The following is a 23,107-nucleotide window of genomic DNA, read 5'->3' as shown; positions in this document are numbered from 1 at the left end:
ATAATACTTTTACTTTAATGCTGGAAAAAGTGATGCTACCATTTGTTCCCTTATTTCCATTGCAAGATGAAGGCAGATGCTTCCAATGATGAATGATGGAATAATGTTACTGATTGTTTTCTTTTTATCTTGGGTTGCCACAATGATGATAAAGTTGCCCTTTCCCTTTACGATTACTGATGCTGCAACAAGATTATTTATTTTCACATAGATAGAAACTTTCCCTGATGCATGGGCTCCTGTTTGTGATTTAATTGCGGGTGTAACAGACTGTAAAATCCTGTCAGGGCCTCATGTTTCTTGAAGTGCAATGAAGTTGGCTGCTCTCAGTTGCTCAATTGCCTCCTTCTTTGAATCCAAGTCAGTAATACCTCTTACATTCCGCAAGCATATTCCCACGGTTTCCTGTAAAGGTTTCATCTGAGTTCTAGGATCAAGCATTTATTACTCCTGGCAACCATCCCCAATCCGTAAATTTTGTTTGCAGGAATACACAGGAGCTGCCTTTTACTGAGCGGGTGGTACTTATTACCAGTTCACCTTTTGAAATGACAGGGGGCCCGACTGCAAATATTACACCTTTTAGCACCGTTTCTTATATATTCGCTGTTCTCTGCGATCCGTCTGGCGTTCTTGTTTTTCGCCGGTAAGAAACTTCTTAGGCATGAACATTATCAGATATTTTGTGACATCTAGTTTTCTTATTTGTATTCCCCATTATATAAGTTAGGCTTCATTCTCCTTTAATGCCTTCACCGGGTTGGTGAAGGTGATTTCCATAAGTTCATTTACCGCCCTCCTTACGGGTGGCAAAGAGGCAATTAAAAATGTCCTGAGAACTTACATCTCCATGCCAGGCAAAGTGGCACAGAGGTTTATGATATTCACTCTATTTAAGGCATCTCATACACCTCTTGAAGTGTACCCTGGATAAAGCTCAATCCTATTGCTGTTTCTCGTATTGCTACCACTCTTGTTGGCTAGGCTCTTGTTCATGCTAACTGTTGGGCTCATACTACTCTTTGGCATTAATAAATTCATCACTTGATTGCGCTCCCTCATTTAGCTAGGTTGTTCAATTTCACCTGTGCCCAAGGTTGATTCCACCCATACTTTGCTGTCTTCTGTGTACATCAGTTTTCTTATTCCTATATCCTGTTTTGGGGCTGCTTGGTGAATTTTTTTAATCCACATTGAAATCACAATCGGTGATGGCAGGATTGCTAGGGGCGGAAGGTGCCTGGTCTGTTGCACTCCCGTATAATTTCCAGTTGGCTTGGGCCCTATTTGAGACATTTTTCCATATCCGATTTCAGTTTTGTGTTATATTTCCTTTGGTGCATTCAGTCAATGCCAACTGGTCCTTAATACAGGATGTGAATATGTCCTCTATGACTTTAATGAGATCTCCATTGGCTTTTAGGCTTCTGCCTTCAATAGGAAGGGCAAGTGCCCCACTGCCGTTTGTATCAATGGTCTGTATCAGTGGGTTTTGGGGGGCTGTACTGAATTGACTTGGATGCATCTTTGTTTTAGCTTTTTGGCTTCCTGGTTGCCTTGGGCCTTTAAGACCTCTGTATTTCTTGATGCTGCCATACCAGGAGACTTCCCCTTCTACTCTTATTCAACCTTTTCAATCTTTTCCTGTTTTTCCTGGAGAGGGGTGCCCCCAAATCCTCGTTTGCCCTACTATACCCATGACTTGGCTCATTTTGGGAGTAGGGTTATCCAATCTAGAGGTCCTGAGCTCTGTTTCTGTGTTTCTTTGATTTTCTAAATCAGCCCGCCGTGCTGGCTGATCTTTGGAGGGCAAATTTTCAACTTCTCCCCATTCAGCCTCCATGGGGTTTAGATGAATAAGAGTAAATATTTCTGGAACTCCCTGTATTTGTGGGGTTTGCGATGACTCATTTCTTTTCTGTAAGTGACCGGTGGGCCCCTGCCAATCTTGTAGTTGCAGACTTTTTTTTCCAAGTTATCAATCAAGATGGTGGTCATCAAGCTTCTCTACTGGGGGCTACATGGGCACGGCATGTGCTCTTCATCCATACTGTGCTCTTGCAATTAAGCTTTTCAGGTGATCTAATTTCTCATCTATTCTTGTAATTAGCATTGCAACGGTCTGTAAAATGTTCACTTGCACCTCCAACTAAATGCATTTAAAAATGCTGCTTATGTCATTGCATCATGTGTCTTATTGATTTTCCCCAAACCCAATGCCTGGACCTGTTTCTCCTTATGCCAACTTAACGATTCCCTTGTTTGTGGGCCTTTTACCCTTCCTAGTTAAAGATGGGACCCATTACCACCTTGTATTAGATTTTGTTTGCAATTTAAATTTTTTAGTTGACGACTGGACAGGAATTTGCTTTGTTAAAAGTTGGGCCTCTATCGCCCCACTCCACCAAGGGCTCACTTTCTCAAATTGGAATAAGAACGTTGCCATCTTTGTCTGCCTAGAGCCCAGCCAAATGTATGATTTAATCCTTAATGCATTCTTTGCCCACGGCACTGCTTCACCTCCAGAAAGTGATACAGATCCATAGTTTCCTTGGTTTGCACCATTCCCTCATTAATTCATAATTTTGGGATGGTTTCTGGTTTTATTATTTCAATCTACAGCTCAGGGTTATTATGGCTTGTTGGTAGATTTCTTTTAAGTTCTTCTGCCCAATTATTGAGTTATCTTCCACCGGTAGCTCCTCATGGTTCGTGTTCATATGACTGCACTCATTATATATCGTCTTCACTCAAGGCACGAGTATTGCCGAAGCCTTCTCTTAAGCTGCAATTGTTTAAATCAATACGCATTGGTGTGCTCTTACTGACTTTTGAATGTGGTGGGAAATACCACCAAATGTCATTCTTCATATTAACAAGGATTGTAGCACTTCTTCCATGAGAATCTCCCTTGGCCAGACTAAACTCCGCTTTTAAGGAGGGGCTTTGAAAGGTACCAGGGTAGTCACCAGGCATTTTCTGTGCATGTATGCTCCTCCACATACTAACGAAGGTCCTTTTATATTTCTGCTTTCTTATTAACTTATGTAATTGTGGTATTTGTGCCGGAAGAAGCAACGTGCTACTAGTCCTCATTCTCCCCAGCATGGGTCTGAGTACAATTCTGCTTCACTATGACAGACTTTGGCTTTAAGGATTGCAGGTGCCTCCTACTCCACTTTTCTCTGTCACCTCGGTGTTATATGGTCGTCAGCCCGATGATGAATGCTGGATGGATAGCTTTAGGCTTCTTCACCTGGAGGTGGAATAATGACTGTTGCACTGGGCACAACCAGCGCTAAAGGTTGTGATAATGGGTATGTGGCAACTAGGTCATTTTTTGTCTTTTTTAGTGTCTTTGGAGAGCCTGCAGATTTAGCTAAGAAGATGAGGTAAAGTGACTTCATCTTTGTTTACTGTTGCACGTCTTTCACGCCCATACCCACCAACTGTTTTAGAACAATAAATCTGCCTTCTAAGTAGGACAGTGTTTAGTGTTTTAGAAGGACGGTTTTAGCCAGTAGCAGAGATGGCATCTCGGTGGATGACTGCTGCCCAAGTCCTAACTCGGGTTATGGAAGGCACACCTGAAGCCGGATCGCAGACTGAGACAGCAGATACTGAGACAGCATTTGAGAGACAGGAAAATTGAGAAGAATATGGAAGTGATTTTTTTTAGCTGGCAGAGTCCCATCCGACGAATAATCTACCAGCGATTCTGAGGGAAACTGTGATGGCCGCCCTGCTGTCCCTTCGCAAGCAGTCCATGCAGCAGGGTGACCACAGCAGGCAGCAGTTAATTTGTGCCGGTGGTTTCAGGTGCTCAGCATCTGCACTTATTTTAGAGAGCCGAACCTCAGCATCTGCACTTATTTTACAGGGCCGGAACTATAGAATTGATATAGACTTCAAGTGGGCAGCAGAGGTGAAGATATTTGTTAAAAATTAAATACGCGTTGTTGGGCAGCTGTAACTTTCCAAACGTCGTCTGCAGAGCTTCTCTCATTCGCATCCTTTCCTCATTATGCCTACACCTTGCCTCGACCTCCTGTTGGATGATAACAGGTAGAGGCTGCCTCGGCTGAGCTGGAGCGAGGGAGGCTTGGAAAGGGCAGGACGAACTTGCAAATGAAGGCACGTGGCCACCAAATGGAAGTGTGTACTTTATGCTCGCCTCACCTGTGTGCTCACATCCTATCACCTCCGTCATGCCCTTTGGACAGGTAGCAGTACACTTAGGTTTAGCAGCGTTTCGACCCACCTAGGCCAGCACCAAGACCCTACAGTACCCCTCTCTCCTCTGAAGCTGCCCTGGAGGCTGAAGGTAGAGTGATAAACTGGATGCTGGAATCGCCATTCGCTGCCGAGAGGTAATTAATCAAGGTAGGGAAATGAGAGGGTGAATGTCAGTGAGTGCTTCTGTTATAGAAGGGGAAGCCCTGGCAGATGGGCATGGTCCAGTGCAGCATGTGCCCCCACTCACCCAATGCTCAACAGCCACGTTTACAATGTTTGCCTGTTTTCATCTCATAATTGCTGATCGAGGGCTGCTTACTCTTGAAAACGAAGGGGAAGCTATTCACTGAGAGCCAAAGTCAAGCCCCACACATCAGGATTCATATTTCCAGAGCTTAATTTTTGCCGGTGGTTGAAGGTGGTGGTCCCTATAACTCATTTTTGGGACTGGGGACAGGACGAGAGCAAAAGGCAGGAGTCAAGGAAGAGAAATACTGGGAAACAAGGCCAAAGGGAGACAGGTGGGATGTACAAGAATCTGCAAAAATAGAATAAAAGGACAGGGAGTGACTGATGGTAGCTGAATCAAAGGCTAACCCTTCATTCGGCAGCACACATACCAATCCTCTGAGAAAAACTTTGAGCCTCGCCACTTATTTTTTTTTTTTTTTTTTTTTTTTTTTTACAAATTAAGCACCGATAGCAGGTTAGACCAACCTAGAGAGCAGGCATGTGCAGCAGTAAGCACAGATGGAGTGCTCCCTTGGCAGCCCCCAAATTTAGTTCAGCCCCAAATTCCGCCATTCACTAGTAACACTGGGTATATAGTCAAAACGCCCAACTTTTGCCAACTGACTACATCTGTTTCTTTTTGGATGTTGACCTCCTTCCGCAAATTGTGCAGCAAACAAATTTGTGCATTGAACAATTTCTGACGAAGCATGGAGGCACTCTAGAAAGGACCTCGTTCTAGGGCACTCCAGTGAACTCCCACTTTGCTTGAGGAGTTGAAGATATTTTTGGGCCTTACGCTCAAATTGGGGTTGGTGCAGAAACCAACCTTGCTGTCCTACTGGTCTCCTTGCAAGGTTTGGGTAATCCCTATATTTGCACTGTGTATGAGAAAACCGTTTTGCAATTGCAGCGCATGCTGCATTTCAATGACAGTTCTGCTGCATTGCCCCGGGACCATCCAGACCATGAAAGGCTGTTCAAAATTCAGCCTGTCGTGGAACATTTGTCTGCTAGGTGTCCAGAGATTTATACTCCTGGAAAGAATATAAGGTCTTGATCCTGTACAAACAGCGCAGCTGCTCAGGCAGTACATTGTGAGCAAAACAACTTGCTCTAGCATCAAGCTGTACATGCTGTGTGAGAGCTCTACTGGCTATGTGTACAGCTTGAGCATGTATACAGGGAAGGACTCTGCTTTAAACCCTGTAGGTTGCCCTCACATGCTAGGAGCCACAGGAAAGACTGTATAGGAGCATGTCCCGCCATTCCTTCACAAAGGTTAGAACCTTTAGGTGGACAATTTCTATACAGGAGTAGAGCTGTTCAGTGAGCAGTACAAAGCTGGCCCTGTTGTCTGTGGAACAGTTTGCAGCTGCAAAGGATTCCTGCAGGAGTATATTTGTAAGAAGCTCCAGAAATTCCTGAGCACTGCATTCATTCCAACAAACGTCTCGCAGTCAAGTTCTCACATAGGCGTGATGTGTACGTGCTCACTACAATTCATGAGGAAAGCACGTCCCCAGACACAATTAGGGGTCAGATGGCCGAAGGTCACAAGACCTGTTTAGTTGATTACAACAAGTACATGGGCAAAGTGGGTAAGAACGACAAGGTTCTTCAGCCATATAATGCAAGTAGTAAAACTTGCACTTGGTACAAGAAACTGTTTACCCACTTGAGTCAGATGGTAACATACAATGTGTATGTAAGCAGCCTCCACTTCATATGTTCTGGAGGACGTGATATGGCTGCAGGAGCGAAAGTTTGCTGATTGCATTCCTGAAACATTTAAGAAGGCTCCACCATATCATTGTTGTAAAGTCTGCTCTAAATAAGGAAAGAGGCAGGAGAGTGGTGTTTACTGTCCCCAGTGTCTCAGCCAGCCCATAGATTTTCTGCATGCTTTATGTTGTATCATACAAAAGTGAAGTACTGATGGGTAATATTTAATTTAAGTTAATTGAGATACATCACCTTACCACAGTAAATAGTAGGAGTACTTCCACTAGTGGAAGGTGCACAAGGAGTGATACTAGGGAGATCACTTTGGTTCCGAAGAGGAGTTTAGGGGTAAACTCTGAAACATGTAGACTACTAAGGAGGACAGGTACATAATATACCCACCTTCCTGACACCCCTTTATAATCATACCATCCCTGTGAGACATATTAAACTAGTAATATCATCCAGAGGGGGTATTTTTAACTTACCAAGACCCCACCACTCCTATCCTTTTCTAGTATCCACATCACTGATACCAACAGTGCTCCCACGTATTCCGTCGGTCGCAGCACACCTCGTTCTGCAGCAGAACAGGAAGAAACCCAATGATGAAGCATACCACCAAGGGGTAACCTTGATGGGTGAGGGTTTTTCTAATAAAAAAAACGTTTTTTCTGTGGAAGTTTTCCCCTTCTGGGTTGGGTCTCTAAATATGTTTACTGAAGCTTCAAGGAGGATAGACCCTTCCCTTTAACCCTCCTTCTCCCCCTTTGTTTAGCAAAAACTACAGTTCATCATAGTTTATGACATTCTGTTTAGGGAACTTCAGCAGTATTACCCAGCATGATTACCTTAAATGCAAAGGTATATATGATCACTCAGTTTGAGGAATGATGCCTCAGAGGTATACTCTGACACCCCCAACTTGCATCCACAAACTGGAAGGAGCTGGTTTTTCCACAGTGAGTGCGCTAAAGGCGCTTGTAAGACATGTCTTCCCAAGCCTCATGTTGCTATCATGGAAGCCATTAGTAAATGTTCACTAGGCACACGTTCTGTAATGTGGTGGTTGAATTGCATGTGAATGGACCATAAATTGGTTGCTGCCTTGATGTGGCTCACCTTCAGAAAACTTGGTTTCAATATTTTAATACTTGTATTTATTCTTTTAAGACATCATTTTGGAAGGTGCAAAAATCAACCACTGTAATTGATGGATTTACTTAAAAAAAAAAAAAAAAAAGTACCAGATTTATATCTGTGGCAGTAATATGGCTCTTACTGAGAATTCTTTTTTCTCATTATGGGTAGCTGTGGATTTTGGGCCCTAGCTCAGCTGGCACCTGGCAAAGCTGCACATTTTGGAAAACTAGAAAAACAGAGCGGTCCATGGGAGCATGACTTGCATGTCTCTCACCAGGTTTTATTATTAGAATCCCTTAAAAATGTCAAACTTTGGTAAGAAACATGCATTTGTATCACATTTCTGTGACGAAAAGACATGGAATCTGCGTGGAGCCACAGGCTTCCTACCACCCTGAGTTCCCACACATCTCCGGATAGGAATGGTACCCCACTTGTGTGGATGGCCAAAGAGAAAAGGACACAAAAGGCCCTTAATCGCTATGTTGAGAGATAAGCAATGGGGGTAGGTGCAGTATTTCGGGGTCGTGCTGTGGCGCCACCTATGCAAATTTACGAACCACAGACATTTTGGAAAATTAGACAAACAAGGGAGTCGAGGGTGGTGTGCCTTGTGTGGATCCCAGAAAGTTGTCTTACCCACAATGCTCTACAAACCTCAAACTCTGACTAAAATCACTCATTTATCTTCCATTTCTGTGATGGAAAGTGCTGAAATCGGCTGGAAAACACAAAATTCTTGCCACTCTGCATTACCCCACTTGTACCAATAAAAATGCTGCCCCACTTGTGAGGCTGGGCCCGCTACAGGAATGGCTCAAGCCAAGATCAACTGGAGTCTTCACAAGGGGACTCCCACTGACCTTGGTTTGATCCGTTTCTGTCACTGGCACTAGGCCTACTCAAACAAGTGAGGGACCATTTTCAAAGGGAGACTTGGAGGAATGCCGGATGGACACAAGTCTGTTGTTCCCTGAAGTTTCCAGAACTTTCCATCACAGGAATGGGAGGAAACTATGTTTTGTTTAGTCAAATTTTAAGGTTAGCAAGGGATTCAGGGTAAAACAACGGGGTGAGTACCAGGTAAATCAGCCCACCCTAGATACCGCTAGGTGACTAGTTCTAAAAAAAATGTACAGGTTGGCTAGGTTCCCCTAGGTGCAGGCTGAGCTAGAGTCCAAAATCTAGAGCTACCCAGTGTTAAAAAAAAAGCTAATAAAAAAATAAAAAAGTTTTCCATGGAAAAATGTGATGCACCAATATTGTGTATTGGGCCGTTTCCTATTGCTGCCACTAGGCCTGCTCACACAAGTGAGGTGCCATTTTTATCGGAATTACCAAATAGATGTTGGTGCATTTTTGACTTTCAAATTTAAGCCATTGCATAAGAAAGGTGACATTTTGAAAAATACCCTTAAATCATATGCTAGTACGTGTACCACAAATTCGTAGATGTACAAATAACCACTGCTCCTAAACTCCATATCTTGTGCCTGTCACAGAAATACATAGGTTTCCTTGATACCCCTTTTTCACTCTGCCTATTTCGATTTATGAACTAGTCTATACGCAGTACTCAATGAAAAAACATTGTACAGTTGAGCTCAGTTGTTGGTTCTGGGTAATTTGGGTTCTTAAGACAGCCTACAAACCCTATATACTCTCACAACCATAAGAGTCTAGTCAATGTAATGGTATATTGCTTTAGTAAAACAGCCAGAGTGACAAAAATTTACAGATTAAAATGTTCTCACACATGCCCGTTTTTTCCTACTCATTTTGAATATTTCTTTATTTCAACAGTTATTTTCCTTGGGGAAACCTTGAGGGATCTATACATAGGAACCTTGCTGAATTCGGAATTTTTTCTACTTTTCAGAAATCTGTAGCTTTTCTGGATCATCCATGGATTTTACACTGGTTTTCACCACAAACTGGAAGCAGGTTGAGAGCACAAAAAAATAGCGAACATAGGGTACCCCTACGAAATGGCAAAACTGTGATACAATATTAGGTTTTATGATTCAACTCTGCATATTCCTGAAAGCTGGGACGATGGTGACTTTAATACAGAACACCGTTTGTAGACACCATTTATAGGGAGGGGAAAAAAAAAAAAAAAGAAATTTTTATCTGAAGCACCTTTTCCCTATTTTTCTTTTTAAAACTAAAAATGTTGCTATATTTTGCCTATTTCCTCAGTCTGTTCCAGGGGAACCTGCAAAACCGGAGTACCTTTAGAATCCCCAGGATGTTAGGGTAAAAGAATGCCAATTTGGTGCGAATGCCTTAACTGGAAAAAAAAGTTATGGAGTCCTAAGTTCAAACTACCCCAAATAGCCAAAAAAGGGATCAGCACTTGGAGGAGGAGGGGAGGGTGCGGGGCCAGCAGCTAATGTGTTGAAACCAAGGTATACAGAAAACTAACAGACAGAAATAATTAACATTGTCAGACTTTCCACCCTGAATTTCTCAAACAACATTTGCCTTCCCCCCCAGTTCATGCGGTTAAAACGTATTACATCAGACCCAGAAGATCTCACAACTATCCTAGATGTATACAAGGGGGAGATTTCAGAAAAGAGGATATCCTGAACCGATTTTGGAGAATTGCATTCAGCAAGATAAACACAATTGAAAGGAAAACTTTGCTGCAAAAGGTGCATTAGGTAAAACTTCCACAATGATTTTTGTCTCAAAACATTCTACCAAATCCTTTGCCATTAAAACAAATTATTAATAAACGTTGGTAACTGTTACAAACTGAACCGGATTTCTATGGGAACCCCTTATTTGCATAAAATCGTTCAAACATCACCAAAGAGATTCTCACTGCCATCAAGAACTTTTTTCTTAGGAAATGTTCTGTTGCAAGGAAATGACACAACTGTATTCGTTGAAACAATGCCACACCCTACAATACTGTTACACATCCCTGGAAAGGATGCAAGATTCCACTTCGAAATTCTGGAGATTGCAACAATAAAAAAGTGTAATTTATAGTCTGGAGTGCCTGTGTAGCATTTTATGTGTTGGGAAAACAGAAAGAAAAATAAAAACCAGAATTACAGAGGAAAAAAGTAACATCAGCAATCAGAACAAGAATTCTAGTAAGGCCGAACATTGGATGAAACAAGTTCACAATATTAGCCAAGTTCAGTTTCAAATTCTGGAAACTGTCAAACAATCAGATATAGATAATCACAAAAGACAAAAAGAGATCGTTTGCATCAAGCAGATATTTTACAATCAAAAGGCATGAATGAGAAATTGGAAATGTAATGTTTTCTTTAATACACAGAACACTGTTTAGCATTCTGAGATGTACCATTCAATGGCAGGACCGGAGGAGAGGCTTAAGCTTTATCTTTTGGTGTTTTATTAACGGCAGCCATACTTAAAACATTAACAGACTTAATTCCCATAAACCCAGGGGAAAAAGTCACAGTTCAACAAAAGTCAACATCCAATCTGATTACGCCAAGACCCCTCCATAGTCCTGCGACAACGTTGCTGCCTCTTCTTTCTTCGCTGCTCAGCAGCTGAGTTAAGTGCCTCCGGCCACTTGGCCTTCTTTATTTCTGCATTTTGTGAAGATTTGTAAAGGTTACTATTGGCACACATTACCACACTTTATTTCGGTGCTGTATGTATTTTCACTTAGGGGTCTATGATTCCTAAACTCCTTGGAATCCACCAAGGGTGATTCTTGCAATCAAAAGGTTTACACTTTTTGGATTATAAGTCCAAATTCTGTAAATTTTGGTATGGTGATCAGATGATAACATTATATGTAAACAAACATAGCTTATGACAAAATAATTCTGTTAACTTATGAACATTAGTGTTTGAAGACACACTGTCTGTTTTTCTGTGATCAGCCCTGAAGAAGTCTCATTTTTGGGGACGAAACATGTGTCGGCTGATGCTTCAAATTCAACCAAGAACGTGGTTTAAGAAACTACAATCTTTGTTTATAGCATGATAACAAATCATTGTTCACTTCACTAATCATATCAAATGTATAATTGGGTTCCAAGCAATATGATGCTCTCTTTCTGAATTACATGATTGTGTTCTTTCTGATTCAATACTAACATTTAATTAAAGCACTTTAAAATATTCCTGTTTAACTATGTGATATGGTTCATGGAGTGCTCTGTTACTTCATGTTGATATTAGGAGCCTAAACAGATTTTCCGGTTAAATGTCTCACATCAGGGCAACAGGTGTGTTGTAGCGTGAGAGCACCAATAAATACAATAAGATGATAAAGATTCTGTCTAGACAAACGGGATGTGCATTACTTGTTACCTTTGTTGCCCTTCGTATGACAATATGTTATAATCATTCAAGGTTCATGTCATTAAGCCAGGTATGGACTTTTGTTTGCTTGTAGTCCTTGGCAAATAGATGGATTTCTATTTAGGTGAGAATTACATTGCTTTCTCTTGGGCAGAGTACCACTCCAAAAAAGCACATCCTGTCAGTATTTCATTCTTCTTCTTCTGCAGTGATAATGTAAACAAAGTAAAGGCACTTTCCTCTTTCAACCCATGGCATAGTTCAATTATTTTTCTGTTACATCTATTTTGATAGCGCCAAACATCAATGTTATAACATTTTAGGGCACTCTCTATGTAGAGGCGCTTTTGTGCACATCCAGGAAGGACAATAAATCAGCCTGGAGAAACCTCTGTTTCATACTTTAGTCTGATTAATAAAAGGTTTGTAGTGTTGTGATTAGACATGGTTGGTTTGAGCTAGTGTGAAAGTAAAAGGAGTTAAATCTAGGAAGATCTTGGTGGTGTTTAGGAGCATGGGGGGGTCTGCCAAAGGACTTTTCATCTTTTTTGATTGGGTTGGGGGAATAAAGTGTCCCTTGTCCGACAAGGGCAGTGTTATTTATACATGCCTAACAGTTCTGGTCAGCTATGTGTGTGATGGTTTTTGTTTTAAATTTCATTCTAACGTAGTATGTGTGTCTCTAGTGTGCATGAAGGAGGAGTATGACAGTGCTACGGTGCCATGCTGTGCACCTGATGGGTAAGAGCTCTGTTGAGTATGTGTTGTTTGAGTATGATCATTTGTAGGTGAGATTGCAACAATAGTTGATTAGGAGGATCCGAAGTCCAGGAAAATCTAGTGTGGTAATGTGCAATGCCCTCTCCCCATATAGCCAGTCATCAGCTGAGATTGAACAGAGGATCTGAAGCCATGCCTCGCTTCTATGCCTCTATGCTCCACGCTTGTACTCACGCTGCAAGCCGGCCTGCTTGTGCCGCCGGTACTGCTGCTATCGCCGCTGCCTCACTGCTTCAGTGTGCAGCCGACCTGCCTTCCTGTGTCTCTGCTCCTGCCTCACTGCATCATCGTCGCAGCCGGTGCAGACTGCTGGTTCCTCTGACGGCAGCTCGTAGACGCGGCCACAGCTTGCCACGGCCCTGCGGCTCCGTGCGGTGTGGTCCGCGGCCTCCAGCTTCCAGCCACGTGACCCTGCCCATTCCTGCGGCCCGCAGCACTGTGACTCCCAGCCTTTGGGGAGACAGCTTGGGGGTCACGTAGGCGGCATTGTAAGTTTCTGGAACTCGTATCTGGAACTCATATCTGTTGGAGGATCATTTTCATATTTTCACAGAGTGCGAGGCGGCTGATGTAATCTGCTGAAATCTGTTGTTGTCAGAAGGCAACCCTAGAAGCTGGTGTAGGAGAGATCTTTTTCCCAACCAATATTCTACTTTAGTTGCCAGTGCCTCTCACAAGACAGTCCCAGAAAAAAAAACGTTGGATTCCCTATAGACTGTCACCAGCTCGTCTGTCGGTGAGTACAATCCTACGAGGGCTGAACTTGTCTGTTCGGACCCACAGTCCAGGGGAAGGGTTCCTGTACAAGCCCCCAACCCCTGCTCCCTGCATTTTCCAACTTGGCACCCCAAGGTCCTGCAGGCGCTGGCGCAGGCGAGCACCATCAGCACCACCACCACCACTACTTGGGACAGCTGTAAGTCCAGCACCCGTGCCCAACGTCCAACATCAATGATCTTGCCGACCTAGTTGCCGAGACTGGCTGAAATCGTGGCCTGGCCTCGACACTAGGCAACAGGGCACAAAATTGAGAAGAACTGCAAGCCACAGTAGCAACGAGTAGCAGTGTGTAGCATGCTCGTGCCCCCTTCCACTTCCTCCAAGGGCGGATGTGGCTGCGCTCAATCCGCTCCAGCACGCGTCCGGCACAGCCCACACAGTTTGGCTGACTTTAAATGCCCAAAATAGCTTAATTTTGGGTACCACAATTTGATCAAGTGGCTTCTTCCTGGTCCTGTGTCTACCAGGCGCACTGCGAGTACTGCAATATCAATCAGAATGAAGCACCAAGAAGGGGAGGTCCCTGAAACAAGCGCTATGGCAGGCCAGCAATTAGTAGACGAGAGCAAAACTTCAACGGACTACAAGACCTTCCTCAAGCGGAAGGCCTCTAGCTCTAATTTTTTTTACATTCACAACTACTTCACAAGACCAAGATGTGGGGCAGGCGAAGGAGACGAGGAGGGTGACTCCATCATTCCCCCGGATAATCCTGCTCCAAAGGCTCCACAGGCCCCAGCTACCCTTCTGTCTCCGATACTGGAGTACGTCACAGCGCCAAGGCCAACACGAGCCCAGCACAAATGTGAATACAGACAGGAGCAAGAGTCGGACTCCATAAGACGAGTGACAAGCTTTGGAATGAGCTCTTCAATAATTGAAGAACTGGTGGTACTGGCAGACACTGCCTTGGATGAGTACTGGCGGAGCCCCATCAGTAAAAAGAATGACAAAGATAACGATAAAAACGTGCCTTGTGGGGGAGCCAAAAGAAGTAATTTGTACCCGGTGAGTCCAGAGTATGAGCTGGAGGCATCAGGTCCAGCACCCACTGGAGGGATAGCCAATTTGGAACCAGGGAAAATGAAGACGGAATCTCCAGGTGGGAACAACCGGGCAACAGTGGTCGAGATCCACCAGCAGTCTCAACCACAAACCAAGGTGGTGCAAGCAAATAAATCTACAGACAAGGGACGAGCTTGCTCCACCCCGTTATATGGCTAATGAAAGCCTCACAGGAATGGCCAACCATTCTAGAGCAAGATGATTGGCCACTGCGAGAAATAAAAATGGGAGCACCAAGTACGGGGGAAGGGACCAAGAGTCCCCCAGATAAAAAGCCACTCCAAAACGACCCCCATAAGGACAGGGGAGATGTGGTTAAACCAGAGTACATCATAGAGACCATCAATGCCTCCCTTTTAGCCACTGTAAAAGCCTTGACTTGGCCGTCACACAAAATGGAGATCCACCTAGAACTAACCCACATGCTAGCTCTAAGCATACTAACTATTGACAGTAAACTGAACTCACTGTGTGGGAAACTTGACAACTCGGACCATAGTGGGAGAGAGGACAAGAAGGATATGGGGGCACGAAATGATGAAATGATAGATAAACCGATGACCCTCCCACATCTACTAACCAGTATTAGCCATCACTGCAAAATAGCTGTAGGAAATTGCAAACAAAATCCTGGTATGGGAGCAGTGGACATCCAGCAAGAGACTGTGTCCTTTGAGTTACCCTCCAAAGAAGGCTCAACAGTGCCCATAAAAGGGGTAGACAGAAGTGGGGAGCCAGAATGAGACAATATGCAACAAAAAGCCGAATTCCTAGAACTGCAGCTTTCAGTAGCATCCAATATGTTATTAAACAGTAGAGAAGAGCAAGTTTCTGACATAAACTACAAGCCATTGTGTGAACATGATCTTAGGGCCGAGCAGCAACCACAATTAACAAAACGGAAGAAAAAGAAGCTGAAAAAAAACCTTAACGTAGCAAAGCAAAAAAATGAAAATCACAGATATAGAGGATTTGGGGACCCCCAGCAGCCATCAGGACAGATCGAGTCCTATCCAATTTTCCAGCAGAGATCACAATCAAATGTAACACATGAAACCTGTGTCCAGGAACATACTCGTAGAGCAATCAACCAGGCTGGAACAGGGAAGGTAAAGTCTTACAAGGCCATAAAAATGGAAGCATGCTCTACCATAGGGCCGACTGTACACAAAGCAGCCACGGATCCTACACCCTCCAATGACAATGAGTACGAAATAGTAAAGGATAATTCAACTCCAATAAGAGAGCAAGCAGCCATATTGACTGATGAGACTGAGGTTTTGACGGCCCCAGAACAACTGCCCATGGTAGTGGGAGGCAAGGCCATCATAGATGGGGCTGTCAACAAGAAGCAGCCCATTCAACCGGTCTGCTGGTCCCAGTTGATAGAAGGAATTTTGCATGGGATAAGGAAACAGAAATTCCCTCATATACCAACAATGACGCTCCCAAATGGCATGAAACATACAATAGAAAGGTCATGACTAGTCCCGTAACTCGACATCAATACCAGGAACTACTTACACAAGGCCATAGTAACCAACCGAATGGAATGGAACAGGAAGGGATACTGGAGGATTATCTCCGGGAATTTAACCTGAGCGAAAAAAGAGACAATTGAAAGTTCATTGAAGAATTTCCTGCATGCACAGATGAAATGGAGTTCGCTCAGGGGGAAGCCTGGAGTAGAGACCATAGACAGCAAACATTTGCACACACTGTCCAATCAGAACATTCCAACATAAATAAGCCAGAGAAAGATCATGTTTACCAGGGATCTTCAAATACAAATAGCATAAATTGGAAGGAAATTGTCGAACAGCCGTCAATAATATTCCCCCCCCTATATGCATCACAGGGCTCCTAGGATATACTAAACAGGTCAAACATCTTGAGATTATTGCACCACATACCATCACTATTGACTCTCACATCAAGGGACATACTAACAGTAAATTTTAACAAATACCCATGGATCTACCCAGGAGAATCTACATTAACATCTAGGGTTAACCAGGCCCTGGTTGATAAAATCTTTGAATTTGAGGGACTCCTGGAAGACTGGGGCATAAAAATTAGCAAACCAAGAAAGGAGCACTATCTGCGAGTGCCGACCAGGGAAATTCAAGCCACATGCCAGATTAAAAAAACATTCAGCGCCTTGAGAGGGACCCCGGTGGTAGAACCATTGAGAATTGACAAGAAGATCTCTGTACACCTAAATAATCCCTACAGCTTTTAACATCAACGAGAAAAGGTGCCTTTAACTATCTTGGTCCACCACAAAGTAATATAGATAATACGATTAAGGTCAACAGTTGGAATGTGGCTGGGCTAGCCTCTCATTGTTAGCCCCACCATTGAGGACTTCTTAAAAAACGCAGATGTACTCTGCTTCCAGGAAACCGGGACAAAGGAACCACAAACCATTGCTGGCTTCGCAACCACTCATACCCCTGCAAAAGAGAAACATTTGTTTGGAAGACACATGGGCAGCCTCGCAACATATGTTAATTTAGAACGAGCAGTGAAAAAAATTCCTTAGGAGAAATCAACCAATGAGGTTTATGTAATAACCATATGCGGCTTTGCCCTGACAAAAAAAGCAACACCAATTACAATCATAAATTTATACTTAAATCCTAACCGAGAAACTAAACAGACAAAGCTCAAGTCAATCCTGTCCACACTAAAGGAAAATGCATATGAGTACCCGGAACATGAACTTTTAATCGCGGGTGATTCAACACTCGACAACTCGGGCAGGGCGCGAGTCTCCCTGGAGATTCTCTGAGATCTGCACTAGAGACCTTTTTTGCAGAACACCAACTGAGATCTTCATATGTTAAGACAAAGAGGCAGGGCCCACCTATTCCAACATTTAAAAATATCTCTATATTAGATTATATCTTCCCGTGTCCAGCCTTATGGCATAGATGCCTAAATTATGAGGTAATCCAAAGATCTGAGAGTGATCAAAACCCCATTACAATAGAAATCACCATGGCAGCAACAAGTCTACCGTCCTACGTAGCTAGCGGCCACCAACTTGTAACTAACCTATGTCCATCAATAAAGAGAATTAAATGGAGTAAGAAGGATAAGGTAAAATACGAACTTTGGAAGAAGGCGTAAGGACCTGCAACCTTAGAAGGAGAGATTAGTAATATTGGTAAACAGTGGGCACATATGATAAAAACCTTACATTCCTCATTAAGTGTCCCAGCCCAACATGGGCGCACAGATACCAATAGACTAAAGGTATGGCTGTCCAACTCAACAAGGGAATATGTTCGGAGTAAACAAAATTGCAGGCAGCTAGAAAAAAAAAGTACAGATGGAACAAATCCTCAGCAGTAAAAACTCTCAGGAGACAGGAGAGGAAAGATCTTACAAGCATTGCTGCCCCCTAACAAAAGTAGAGAGTTCTGGAATTAAATCAATGCCCTAGAACAGGGGCCATCAAGTAAGGCCAATGCAATAGCAGCCAGTGTCTGGGAAAAACATGTGGGCTCCCTTTATGTGGACCCAGGACGCATTGAAACCCATGGGGAGGCAACTCGATTTTGAAGGCTGAGAAAACACTATATTAACGGTTACAGCCAAATCGACTTAAACGATCCTAAATAGTATTAGGCGGGATGGAGCTCCAGGCCCAAATGGTCTAACCGGGAGCATATTTAAGGATGACCAAGAATTCTGGGCAGCCCCCTTGACCACCCTCTTCAACAACTGCCTATGTCAATCAATCAGACGTTCCTGGTGCCTGGAAAAGCTCATTATTGCATCCTATTTTCAAAAAGGGTGACTCTACCCTCCCGGGTAACTATAGGTTAATAGCCCTATTGGATGTGGACAGCAAGGCCTATGCAAGGGTCCTGCTCCGGGAACTGGAACATTGGATTACAGAAAACAACATTATACCAATGTACCAAACAGGATTTAGGCTATGCGCATCCACCCTAGACAATGTGCTGGCTCTCGCATATTTAGGACAGAAAACCTTGTAACCAGCTGCTCAACCTCTCTTTGCGTGCTTCATCGATTACAGTGCGGCTTTCGATGGCATAGTACGCCATATACTCTGGAAGAAGTTGGCCTCCTGAGGGATACCAGGGAATTTACTGGCGGCAATAATGGCACTCTACTCTGACACATGGGTGAGAGTAAAGATTTCGAACACGCATGTGACCAAAAGGATATATACTAACAAAGGTCTAAAGCAAGGTTGTGTCATTGCTACCACCCTTTTCAATCTCCAAACGGCCGACCTTGGTAAGGATTTACTCAGTGGAAACACATTTCACCGGAAATTGGGAAATATAGTGCTACCTATAATCCAATATGCTGATGATCTAGTCCTGCTTGCCCAGACTCAACTCGGCTTGAAAAGGGGCTTGCTATTCTGCACGATGACAAAAAAAAACAAAAAAACATCCTGAAGGTTACTGCAGAGAAAACCAAGGTACTGGTGTTCGGACGCCAGTCCCGGAAACATCCAAGAAAATGGAAGCTTGGTGCTCTACGAATAGATATGGAATTTAAATACCAGTACCTCAGAGTATTTCTATCTAGTGCCGGTAAAATAGTACACCAGGCAACAGCACTACCGTCGGCTCTAAGTACCTACGCCTGAATCAACTAGGAGAGTTATAAAAGCAAAACGTCTACCCACTATTACTTATGGCCATTTAGCATACCCAGGCAGGATAACAAAAACCCTGGAGAAATGTCAAAAGAGAGCATACAAAAGAATCTTTCAAATCCCTAAATCCACTAGACATGCGGGGAAACGCTTAAAATTTAACATACAAGCAAGGGTACAAATTGCAAAATGCACATAATTTAGCTATTTCAAGCTGTCTGCAGGGCCAATACTGACAGTTTGAGGGGCTCGCTGAAAGTAATCTTTGAAGACAATTCCAGCAGCTGGGCCACCTATCTCAGGCAGATCGAGTTTTTTTTTTTTTTTAATCTAGTCCCCCAGTATTCATCGGATCCCCTAATTTCGAAGGCCTGCTTGAAAAAGATACTGAAAGATCACAGCTAATCTCCAGAAAAAAGTATAGTGCCATAATCAGGGAAATCAGGGGGGCAGAGGGTTTAGCCGAATGGTATAGTGTCACTAACCCTCAGCCGTATATCACAGCAGACCTGGGAGCTCAAACTTTCCAAAGTATTCTACATATGCGACTCCTAACATTACCGGCTTAGGAACTTAGACACAGTTGGAAAACAATGTGGGGGCATTCTCAGGAATGTATTCTATGTAATTATCACACTGAATCCATTTGTCATTTAATATGCTGTTGCCCAGGTTTGACCTCAGAGAGACATCGACTTTTAAAACCTCTTTTTCTGAAATGTGGTCTAAGGACATGTAAAGAAGCCGTTAAATATGTATTTACTGCAGAGACTCCAATGGAGCTGGCCTGCTTCGGGAAATTCTTCATCATCATGAGGAAAAACCTATTGCAAGCACATGCCCATCAAATTACAGAAATTAACAAGCATTTGCAAGGCACTAAGGTCTCGCATTTGTCAGAGTTACAGCTGTTCACAGTTGTAAACTCCCAACCGGATTTTTCTTGCATTAAAAAAAAAAAATAGCATGATCGCACTGCTACAGTTCACACGTAATAATACCTATCGGCAAAAGTGCAATTATGAACGTAACTGGCAAAAGTGCAATTAACTGTGTAACAAGGTCAATAGTATGCGAAGCGCTCGACTTCTGCCCAGCGAGATCGTGCTGCGAAAATAGAGAAAAAGTAGTCCATAAACCCAGCAAGCTTCGCATGTTTACGACATATGCGTGCCTTCCACTAATCAAAAGAAGCGGATTCTAACAGGCAAGCCAACTTGCCAATGAAAGACACTAACGTGATGTCGAGGGGGCTCCGAGCCCTTTTCTAATACCTAAAGCGTCTCGCTAGCGATACGCATGCGCGAGCGCATGCGACGCAGGCTCGACCCTAAAAAGCGGGAGGCAGCACCAAAAGCCACGTTGCTAACCAAGTGGCTGACGCACCCCCCCAAATGTTGACTATGGGTAGCCTTAAAAAGGGCACTTGTGCACACCATCGGCACTTACATATGAGACCCACAACAGACCCTGAACTTTAGTACTCCAGCACAGGGGGTAGGACCCGTACGGACGTGGATTATGCATTGTAGGAGATCTGTATTTCCGTTTCAGCAGTCTTCTAGTGAATGTTATACACACTGTTATAGATTTGCTTTATTTCACTTTTTTGATATTTTCATGACACTTTTTTCAGGCTATAATTTTATTTGTATGCTTATAATAATTTTGTTGTATTGATATTGTGTAGGCTTACACACTCGATACCCATTGTGGCGACTTCTACATAATTTCCTCTAAAAAGCTTGCATCAGCGTACCCAGATATTACAATTTTAATCGGTGCAGGGAATCATTCATGTGTAATAAGTAACTAACATGTATCGCAAGATGTGCTATGTTATATTTTTAATAGATTATCTTCATGCCATTTAGTATTCTATAATTACAACCAAGTTCGGTGATTTAAGTCCACTCTAGTCCAAGAGAACTTCAGTTAACAGCATATCGATAGATGTCGTGAAGGATACAGCGTTTCACTATGTAATTTTAGTTGGGTCGCTGTTTTATTTATACTTTCTACTACTGTGATCTTTCCAAAGGTTTCAAATAATCATGCAAATAAAGTTTCATTCATTCATATGCCACTCACTTTAGTAGTGCCAGCAACAGTCCACTATCAGCTGCCCCCCTCCTCCCGATTTATATATTTACAGGTAGGGACTATAAGAAAAAAAGGAAAATGATGGAAGGTAGAGCTGGACTTAATAGTATACTCCTCTTGATCTTCATGAGTTCTGTGATTTCTGGGAGAGAATGTGTTTCAGGACCTAATGTTGAGAGCTCCTTAGATTGTTGAATGCTCTGCCATGACACTTACCAAACTTATGATGGTCTGAATAGGTTGTCGGAGTGCAGGGACTCACCCTTGTTTGCATAGGACAGCCTTTCTACCTTACTATAGGGTATCTGGGTGAATAAACACGGTTTTAATATTTAAAAAATCCTTTTTTTATAAAAAAATAATTTAAAAAACTCCACATCTACTTGCTTCACAACTTTTGTCATCTAGTTTCCAAAAAGGATTTGGAAACCACCTGCTCAATGATCCTGGACATATGTGACCTCCAGGAAAGCTCCCCCCTATTAATTTCATATACTTCCACGAAGTCTCCATCAAAAATAAGCTCTTTTTTGACTTGCTAAACTTTGTTACTTCACATTCAAGATCAAATCACCCCTCAATAGTGTTTTTTTCAAGGGCCAATAGTTTCACTGCTTTTACACAAGATATTCTGTGTATTGTTTTATAACCAACATAACACCAACAGCACTGCAATCTACAGTATAGCATACCAACAAACAAGTGGGGGGGGTCGGAGGTTGTTGGGAGAATTGAATTTGTATGTCACATACCCTCCCTATCAATACTCAAAAAGAAAAAAATTGCCCTTTCCACAAGTAGTGCCCTCATTCCAACTGTTGGCAGGGGGTCAAATAGGAGGTGCCCTATAAGAGGTGTCCTTAAGTGTGGTTATGGACATCCCTAATTGAGGACTTTGAACACTCGCACACCTAAGGTGGCATGCTTCATCATCGGATTCAGCTTCCATTAGGCTGTCGCTCAAAGCCTAGCAGGCTACTTCAGCCCGATAAAAGGGGGTGGGCGCTTGTGATGGGAGATCTTTTCACTGCCCATATTTGTATTGTGTGCGTCTGTCATTTGGTGGGTGGTTTTGTGAGATACAAAACATATTGGTTGTCCATTAAAATTGATGCAGAAATGCCACATGCACATGCTTTATTCTGTGAGGATTCATGCAAAGATTAAAAACAAAACTTAAGAGGAGCAACTGAACCTTAGTCATTCGGTGGTCCCTCTAATTTGGTACACAGGTTTCATGTATCAAGGGCAAAAGATCGCCAAACACCGTACTTACGGCCACAATTAAAAGGCAGGATATTTCCTTACCTCTTAAAATATTTTAAGCTTCCTGCAGCCATGCAAATAGCAATGCAGGGCAGCAAAACCCAGCTGCCATATTTGTATCTATTATATAATTAATGATTAAATATATTTTCTTAGTCCGTGTGCAGGTTTACTTGAGCAGAAGACAGTGTGAATCCAAGGACCTCTATAGGTGTTGTTAAACTAGGGTTAACCATCTTTCAACTTTCACCCAAGCTTGACTGGGTAGTTTAGAAGTCAGAGAAGAGGGTCCCTTAGTTTAGCCCCTTTAGCAACATTTGCCTGTACTACTAGGCTCTGGGACAAGTCAGTACTTATCTGATCAACCTTTTGATACAGCAAATGGTACTTTTTTTTCCTTTAAGAGATTCCTAAGGCACCACAAGAGCTAAAGGGCACTGCAGCGGCATACAAACACAAAAATAAAGGGAACCGGACAAATAAAACTAAGAAATCAATTGTAAATATTCTACATATAAAATAGAAAAAATATGTTTACAGCTGCAACCTTTAACTGTCTGTGTGATAATAACAAATACCAATGCCCACCACCCTACTCACCACTGCGCCAGACACAGCATGTACAAGACTTTCATAGGAAAACATTGCTTGGGACACAGCAGATAACCGGGACTCTGGCTCCAGCACCATTGTCTCTTCCATGGTGGCACCGAGGCACCAGGAGGTGGCTACTTATGCAAGTGGTGGAACGGCCACGGAGGTGCAGATCTGTAAAAGAAAGGGGCGGTTTGTAACGATAATATGGACATTTGTCAAATAAACAAATTA

At 43.0% G+C, this 23,107-nt stretch overlaps 1 protein-coding gene across 1 annotated transcript in view; it reads right to left on the bottom strand.

Moving 5' to 3' along the window:
* Positions 1-23,107, bottom strand: part of SLC25A17 (solute carrier family 25 member 17) — a 329,224-nt gene that overhangs the window by 234,689 nt on the left and 71,428 nt on the right. Inside the window, exon 2 of the mRNA XM_069231144.1 lies at positions 22,880-23,047. Within this exon, the coding sequence (XP_069087245.1) occupies positions 22,880-22,981 (102 nt within the window). The 5' untranslated portion in view covers positions 22,982-23,047. The remainder of the gene's footprint in view (positions 1-22,879; positions 23,048-23,107) is intronic.

This window comes from Pleurodeles waltl, chromosome 4_2 (genome assembly GCF_031143425.1).
Source record: "Pleurodeles waltl isolate 20211129_DDA chromosome 4_2, aPleWal1.hap1.20221129, whole genome shotgun sequence".
Taxonomy (NCBI): Eukaryota; Metazoa; Chordata; class Amphibia; order Caudata; family Salamandridae; genus Pleurodeles; species Pleurodeles waltl.
This window is presented reverse-complemented; position numbering and strand designations above follow the sequence as displayed.